Here is a 10,000-nt window from a genome sequence, read left to right as displayed (position 1 = left end):
CTTCTTCTCGTTGTGTGTGTGTGTGTGTGTGTGTGTGTGTGTTAATTATTTCTGTAAATCTTTTTGAATTGCCAACACAGTCTCTGAAAAAGGGTTTAAAAATGTTTGCTGGATTTATTAAAACCCAGGAATTGACCTGAAAGTTCAGTTAAATTGTCCACAGATGTTCAAATCTAACAAACATACAGTATATATTTATTTATTTTATCTTGTACAAATGATGTGTTTTCTTGAGCTGAAGATCATCACATGTAATGGATCGTATGTTTATTAGTGATTTTTTTCAGTTACTCAGTTACTTTTCCAGGTTCATTTTGTCCACAGACGGACTAAACACTTTTAGTTCATGACTGGTCAGACTGGTCAGACTGGGGCAGTGTGACGTGAACAGTACCTGCGGTGGGATAGAGCGGAGCCTCATACATATGAGCTTTATCACTTTAGATTTAATTTTATTTGATATTTCTGTTAATGTCACGTTTTGGAGATCCAGAGTTCTAACCCTCCCTCCATCTACACGCGTGTGTGAAGAATAAAGTTATAACATTAAGAACTGAACACACACAGGCGCGTATAAATATATGGAGAGGTCAGGATTGTGCAGTGTAGAGAGATATTCTGTCTCTCAGTAAACATGACAAAAAGGAGCACAGACTAGGGAATATTATTTCATTTTAAACAACTATACAAACATAACTGAGCAAGAAATAAGTTAACGAAATAGTTCACCTAGCCAAAACAATAACATTCATAAGATTGTGTGTTTTTTGGTTGTTTTCCATTATTTATGAGATTATTATTATTATTATTATTATTATTATTATTATTACTTATCCATCCATCTAGAAAGGTCTGAAGTCCCATCAGCACCGTGGAGGCCAATCATGACCGCTGTAATAGTAATAATAATAGTTGTTTTTGCGACGTCCTGCATCTACACACACCTGCACGACTTTTGTGTGTGTGTGTACTGCCCAGTGCCGTCACTTGAGTTTTAGGGGGTTTAATCCTCCTGGGTTATTTAAAGATGATCTCGTTCACTGTGTGAGTGTGTGTGTCTCACGGCTGCACACTGCACGTCCCGCCTCTCAGTACACCGCTCTCGCGGGACCAAAATAAACAGCTTCGTTAGCGAGACAGGAAACTAACCGCTGCTAGTTAATCCATCGCGGATTAGCGTCATTTTCCGCACAGACTTTTAAAAGAGTGCAGCCGTCGATATACTCGGCCCTGCAGTAATAATGAGCAAAGTGATGATGCATTAAAATCTGTTTTGTGTGTTAAATTGTGTTAAGGAGAAAAAAAAGAAAATAAAAATCAAAGCTTGTGAAAGAGCAGCGAGAGCAGGCGCGGGTTAAAGGCTGAGTCGTTTAGGTGGGAGTGTACACCTCGTCTGCCGCCGGGCCCGTGGGATCTCACTCTCCTTCTGATTGAGTCTATTATTTTATCTCTGAAGGCCTCCCTGTGCAGGCGGGGTGGAGATGAAGTGGCCATGACCCACTGCAACCAGACTTCTAAAGTGTTTAAAAGCATCCATTCGTTTTGTCATTGCCAGAGGGTGGCTTTTTAAACACACTCCTGGTGTGTGTGTGTGTGTGTGTGTGTGTGTGTGTGTGTGTGTGTGTAATTACTGCTGACTGATGGATGGATGATCTCCTGTGCTCAGTAGCACCTGTACGCTGGAGTAGACGCTTTAGAGACAGATTACAGGAGGACGAACAGCCGCGAGCTCCACTCATCAGCCCGCTCGTTCATTCCGCCATCGCACTGTTCACGCAAGCGTTCACGCGAGCGTTCACACGAGCATACACAGAGCGTTCACGCGAGCGTTCACACGAGCGTTTACAGGTGAAACCCGGCGCTCCTGAAGATCCAGTGAGATCTGATGTGAATCATGTGTTTATTTCAGTTACACAACAACCTAATGAACAAATTAAGAAACACCGTCACTTGAAGGAAAGTAATTCCAATTTCACACAAAAGTAATGGCGCCCTAGGGGAGGAACAGTTGTGCGTTTTGGCGGTTTATAACACACTGCACTGAAGAACGGATTTTTTTTCTTCTTTACTGTTTAATCATCTTTTTTCACATCCAGGTTATTGGCTTTTTTTTTTTTAGAGTTGTCGAGTTGTCGAGTTGCGTGAGGCTAAAACAACTGATTTTCCTCCCAGTGATAAGCGAGTGAAGAAAATTAGAAACTGATGTAAATTTCTTATTCACACACAACACTAATGTACAGATAATGAAGTCTTCTAATCCAGAGTGTGTGTGTGTGTGTGTGTGTGTGTGTGTGTGTGTGTGTGTGTGTGTGTGGTTATAATGGAGGTCATGTTGTTACAGCGGCAGAAAGAAATTCTTTTAATTAAAGAATAGTTCTAAAGGAAACAGAATGTGTTGATGTGTAAAGAGAAACCATGACAACAGCCAGGACGTGTGATCACACGTGTGTCAGGATGTTAGTGTGTCACGTTAAAGGATAGAGAGAGAGAGAGAGAGGCGGGGCTGAGCAGGTCTAGCTCACGTGTATAATTTCCGAGGTCAGATAATAAGTGTGTGATTAAACGTTCCTCTGATTTCACTCTTCACTCCGACTGGGTTCCTGATGGTCACTCTGTGTCCTGGCGAGCGCGCGCTCTTGATTAGCTTCACAGTTTAATATTAAATGTCGCGTTTGCTTCTGGCAGTTTTTGTAAAGATCGATAAAGTGCAAAGGATTTCCTGGGAAACTGAATAAATAATTTTACTAATTAAAGGAACAGAAGGTTTAAAAAGGTCCTGTTGAACCCATGATTGACACCCCGACACCAGCACACCTTGGAGACATCAGCGTCTTCGTTGATGATGTGATTGCGCGCGCACACACACACACACACACACACACACTGATGAATGACTTCTGAAGTGCAGTGAAGACGGTTTGCGCTCAGCTGACGCCGCGCGACCTCGCAGCAGGAGACTCGCAACATGAAATTAACACAAACATAAAGTGAAATCTTCTGAACCGTCTGAATTAAGCGCTGAACCTGTACACCGCTGAACTGAGAGCAGTAATTAAAGAAGAGCAGAGTAACAGCAAAGAGCTCTCGAGACTCAAAAGACACAAATCCTTGTTGTTGTTGTTGTTGTTGTTTTTTAACGCTGGATTTTAAATCCATTCAACTGAAGGCAGTTTTTAGAGGTTCATCATCCAGGATCATCAACACTCGGAGGAAATGAGTCTTCATGATGTGTTTCTTTATCAGAATACTAGATGATTGTGATCCCGCAGGCTGATCGACCTGCCCTGATACAGTGTGGTGACGCTGCAGGGTTGGATCTAATACCTTACCGTTTCCATAGTAACAGATGGAACAGTGGCGTGTGCAGTGGGTATAGAGCTGATAATCACAGATTTTTTAAATCTGAGTTGCACGACTGATACAGTGTAAGGAGTCTCTAGTGCAAGCGCTGAGTAACAGTCGGGGGTTAGAACGGGAGGAGAGAGGAGGTCACACTTATTTGTGGTCCCTCGGTCACATGACACGTTGTGATTATTATTGATCTAATTAACATGAAGAGAGAGAATAAAGAGAAACGGCTGAGAGAGCGAGTGTTTATAGCTGCTGTAACACCAGTGACAACATTAACCTTAACACCCGAACAGCACAGATTCGTCTGGACAACACAGCATGGGATTAAAAACAATAATATATATATATACAGTACAGGAGCCCTGCCAGTGTGTGTTAACAGGGAGACCTCAGACTTCACTCTGTCTGTTTGGGTTTTCGGATGCCAGTTAGAAAACATCACTTTCATTAAGGGTCAGATTTTACCATCACAATATGGAAATGATGTCACCAAAATGTAAAACTCTCAAAATGATTATTATAAATGAATTTTTTTTGTCATAGAAACAACTAAAAGTAACCAAAAAAAAAAACACAACATCGTGTGTATCTATGCTGCTTCTTTGCCTTTGTGACCGATTTAAAAATTTTTTGCTCAGTCATGTTTGTATAGAGAAACTACAGTAACTCCGATGCTACATACCACATGTTTACATACTGCACAATTATAAGTTTCATATGTAGTGGAACCTTGGATTACAAGCGTAATTCGTTCCAGAAGCTGGCTCGTATTTTAAAACGCTCATAAATCAAATCAACATTTCCCATAAGAAGCAATGGAATCTCAAAATATTCTATATAAGTGTTTCTTACACACACACACTAATGGAAACACTGTTCTATTGGGAAAATAAACAAGAAATCTCTCTAATGACACTCGATTGAGCGACACACTAATGGAATCACTGCTGTAAAGTAGGAATCAGGACAGAGCAGTGTTTCTGTGTAGAGCAGAGAGAAAATGTGTGTGTGTGTGTGTGTGTGTGTGTGTGTGCGTTCTCACGTCAGGGTCACACTGCACATTATAGTGACGTGAGGAAGGAGCGCTTCTTCTGGTCTAATCTCTGATGATCTGTCTAATTAATCTGTGTGTGTGTGTCTGTGTGTGTGTGTGTTCTGATTGGCAGGTGAGCTCTATGATCTGGACGCCGCATCACTTCAGCTCAAAGTCATCAACTATGTAAGTTACACACTCACCTGCGCGCGCGCGCACACACACACAGATACCCTTGAGCACATCACTGAAAAGCTTTTCTGTTCTGTCTTTTATCCTTTCTATTAATAAGGTCACACCTGTCCACCCTGTGTGTGTGTAAGTGTGTGTAAGTGTGTGTGTGGTGAGCTAGATGTTTAATTTACGAGTTCATTATAGATAAGAGTGTTCGTAAAGTCAGTGGTGCAGTGAGGACAACTCTGTACACACACACAAACACACACACTCGGGCGAGCAAAGCGAGATGAACAGATGAAGCAATTAACACTACACCACACCACACTACACTACACTACTGCACTACACTACACCACACCACACTACACTACACTACACCACACTACTGCACTACACTACACTACACTACACTACTGCACTACACTACACTACACTACACTACTGCACTACACTACACTACACCACACCACACTACTGCACTACACTACACCACACCACACTACACTACACTACACTACACTACACTACACCACACTACACTACACTACACTACACTACACTACACCACACTACACTACTGCACTACACTACACCACACCACACTACACTACACTACACTACACTACACTACACCACACTACACTACTGCACTACACTACACCACACCACACTACACTACACTACACTACACTACACTACACCACACTACACTACTGCACTACACTACACTACACCACACCACACTACTGCACTACACTACACCACACCACACTACACTACACTACACTACACTACACTACACCACACCACACTACTGCACTACACTACACCACACCACACTACACTACACTACACTACACTACACTACACCACACTACACTACTGCACTACACTACACCACACCACACTACACTACACTACACTACACTACTGCACTACACTACACTACACCACACCACACTACTGCACTACACTACACCACACCACACTACACTACAGTACACTACACTACACTACACTACTGCACTACACTACACCACTACACCACACCACACTCCACTACACTACACTACACTACTGCACTACACTACACCACACCACACTACACTACACTACACTACACTACTGCACTACACTACACCACTACACCACACCACACTCCACTCCACTACACTACACTACTGCACTACACTACACCACACCACACCACACTACACTACACTACACTACACTACTGCACTACACTACACTACACCACACCACACTACTGCACTACACTACACCACTACACCACACCACACTCCACTCCACTACACTACACTACTGCACTACACTACACCACACCACACCACACTACACTACACTACACTACACTACTGCACTACACTACTACACTACACTACACCACACCACACTACACTACACTACACCACTACACCACACCACACTCCACTACACTACACTACTGCACTACACCACACCACACTACACTACACCACTACACCACACCACACTACACTACACTACTGCACTACACCACACCACACTACACCACACCACACTACACTACACCACACTACACTACACCACACCACTACACTACACCACACTACACTACACCACTACACTACACCACACTACACTACACTACACTACACCACATAACACCACTACACTACACCACTACACTAAACCACTACACTAAACCACTACACTGCACTACACCACTACACTACACCACACTGCACTACACCACTACACTACACCACTACACTACACTACACTACACTACACTACACTACACTACACTACTGCACTACACCACACCACACTACACTACTGCACTACACTACACCACACTACACTACACTACACTACACCACACTACACTACACCACTACACCACACTACACTACACTACACTACACCACACCACACTACACTACACCACTACACCACTACACTACACCACACTACACTACACCACCACACTACACTACTGCACTACACTACACTACACTACTGCACTACACCACACCACACTACACTACTACACCACTACACTACACCACACTACACTACACCACTACACTACACCACACTACACTACACTACACTACACCACACTACACTACACCACACTACACTACACTACACTACACCACATAACACCACTACACTACACCACTACACTAAACCACTACACTAAACCACTACACTGCACTACACCACTACACTACACCACACTGCACTACACCACTACACTACACCACTACACTACACTACACTACACTACACTACACTACACTACTGCACTACACCACACCACACTACACTACTGCACTACACTACACCACACTACACTACACTACACTACACTACACCACTACACTACACCACACTACACTACACCACTACACTACACCACACTACACTACACTACACTACACCACACCACACTACACTACACCACTACACCACTACACTACACCACACTACACCACCACACTACACTACACTACACTACACTACACTACTGCACTACACCACACCACACTACACTACACTACACTACACCACACTACACTACACTACACCACTACACTACACCACACTACACTACACCACTACACTACACCACACTACACTACACTACACTACACTACACTACACTACACCACTACACCACTACACTACACCACACTACACTACACCACCACACTACACTAAACCACTACACTACACCACTACACTACACCACACTGCACTACACCACTACACTAAACCACTACACTAAACCAATACACTAAACCGCACTGCACTACACCACTACACTACACCACTACACTATACCACACTACACCACACCACTACATTACACCACTACACTACACTACACCACACTACACTACACCACTACACTACACCACACTGCACTACACCACTACACTACACCACACTACACTACACCACTACACCACTTCACTACACTACACCACACTACACTACAGCACCACACTACACTACACCACTACACTACCCCACTACACTACAACTCACTACATTACACCACTACACCACTACACTAGACCACTACACTACACCACTACACTACACCACCACACTACACCACACCACACTACACTACACCACCACACTACACTACACCACCACACTACACTACACCACTACACTACACCACACTACACCACACTACACTACACCACACTACACTACACCACACTACACCACACTACACTACACCACTACACCACTTCACTACACTACACCACACTACACTACAGCACCACACTACACTACACCACTACACTACCCCACTACACTACAACTCACTACATTACACCACTACACCACTACACTAGACCACTACACTACACCACTACACTACACCACCACACTACACTACACCACACTACACTACACCACCACACTACACTACACCACTACACTACACCACTACACTACACCACACTACACTACACCACACTACACTACACCACACTACACTACACCACACTACACCACACTACACTACACCACACTACACTACACCACCACACTACACTACACCACACTACACTACACCACTACACTGTAGACCTGAAGAAGAAGGGCCAACACTGCAAATACTGACTCTTTACATAAATGTCCTGTAATTGTCGATAAAAGCCTTTGAAACGTATGAAGTGCTTGTAATTATATTTCAGTTCATCACAGAAACAACTGAAACAAAGATCTAAAAGCAGTTTAGCAGTAAACTTTGTCAAAACTAATATTTGTGTCATTCTCAAGACTTCTGGCCCCGACTGTACACTGCACTACACTATACTGCAGCTATAGTGCACTAGAGTACATTGCAGTATACTACACCATACTACACTTCACTATGTTATACTTCACTACACTTTAGTAGAGTATAGTGGAACTTTGGATGTATATTTGCATATTAACAAAATTTGCATCTGTTAATTACATGTTTACATCCACTCAGGTGTTTATGAGATATATTTACATGGATTATTTATATCTATTACATTCATACAAAATATTACTGCTGTTACCTTCATATACAGTAAGTACTGTTTTGTATTGCACAGACTGTTGATATAAATATATTTTTATTAATTTGTTGTTGTTTTTTACACAAACTTTGCATATATCATTGACAATGTAAACACACGATGTACTGTATGTCTGCACGTATGGCGACGTTGACAAATAAAAACCTTGAATCCTGAAAGGGTTCAGAAAAAAAGCTACTTTAAGCCGTTGAAGTTTGTTTTTCCCCACAAGGTGGAAGTTTTTAAAAACTTTTTTTTTTATTTATATTAAACAAAAATTTTAAAAGGTCTAAACAGTTGAGAACTGTAATTAACTTCAGTGACATTTAGTGTTACTTTTTAAATGTTTGTAGTGTTTAAGGTGTTTACACGAGTCCAGGTTTTGATGGTTTTATTTAAGCGTTCACTCTCGGCGTGTGCGTCGTCTACAAACATGTGTACAGAGACGGCGGATGGACAGATGAAGGCGGTGATGGATGCGCTACGGCACAGATATTAGAGTGAATGAGGAGAACAGCTAATGACTTATTCTAACGGATAAGGGACGAGTGGGTGGGCGGGACGGAAGACTCATTTTAAAAGATGATGGATGGACGAGAACGTGAAAGTGGACGGATGAATAAATTTGTAACAAACGCTGAAGGAAACAACAGATATACTAGAATGGGTGGCAGGAGTTGATGGATGGATGGGTTACCATGGTACCCGGTTGTTCCTGTAGGACGGCGGGCTGCGGTCGTTGTAATAGACAGAGAGAACAGATACGTAGATGACCTGACGAGTTTGGAGAAGAACAGAGCACTGGAGTGTTATCACACGGAGAGATGGATGGATGGATGGATGGATGGAGTGGTTGACCCTCTGTCTCTCTGTCTCTGTTTTATAGCTGCAGAAAGAGACTCAGTCTCAGTGTTGCTGTCTCCTGCTGGTGTCTGAGGACAACCATCAACTATTCTGTCAGGTGTGTGTACAGTATAATAAACACACACACACACACACACACAAGCGTAAACATGCACACACACCTCAGTTGTGCCTCACCTGTGTGTGTGTGTGTGTGTGTGTGTGTGTGTGTGTGTGTGTGTGTGTGTGTGTGTGTGTGTGTGTGTGTGTTAAACAGGTGGTTGGAGACAAAGTTCTGGAAGAAGAGATCAGCTTTCCTGTAAGTTTATTATTTGTTAAAAATACATGATTGGTGATGAGTGTGTGGGTTTGTGCGCTTCTGGTTTTCTGTATGTATGTGTGTATGTGCGTGTGTAAGTGTGTGTGTGTGTGAGAGAGAGAGAGAGAGAGAGAGAGAGAGTGTTTGTCCCCATGTGTCCCTCAGGCTGGATTTATTACTGTTGTTGTTGTTGTT

General features: G+C 42.9%; 1 protein-coding gene across 12 annotated transcripts in view; it reads left to right on the top strand.

Annotated features, from left to right (window-relative positions):
- LOC128532862 (cGMP-dependent 3',5'-cyclic phosphodiesterase) overlaps positions 1-10,000 on the top strand; it is a 168,863-nt gene that overhangs the window by 133,822 nt on the left and 25,041 nt on the right. For all 12 annotated transcript variants that reach the window (XM_053506973.1, XM_053506969.1, XM_053506979.1 and 9 more), the window contains 3 exons: positions 4,518-4,570; positions 9,530-9,604; positions 9,764-9,805. In XM_053506973.1, the coding sequence (XP_053362948.1) occupies positions 4,518-4,570; positions 9,530-9,604; positions 9,764-9,805 (170 nt within the window). The remainder of the gene's footprint in view (positions 1-4,517; positions 4,571-9,529; positions 9,605-9,763; positions 9,806-10,000) is intronic.

This window comes from Clarias gariepinus, chromosome 11, assembly GCF_024256425.1.
Source record: "Clarias gariepinus isolate MV-2021 ecotype Netherlands chromosome 11, CGAR_prim_01v2, whole genome shotgun sequence".
Classification (NCBI taxonomy): Eukaryota; Metazoa; Chordata; class Actinopteri; order Siluriformes; family Clariidae; genus Clarias; species Clarias gariepinus.
The sequence above is the reverse complement of the archived record's forward strand: the minus strand, read 5'-3'. Positions and strand labels throughout refer to the sequence as shown.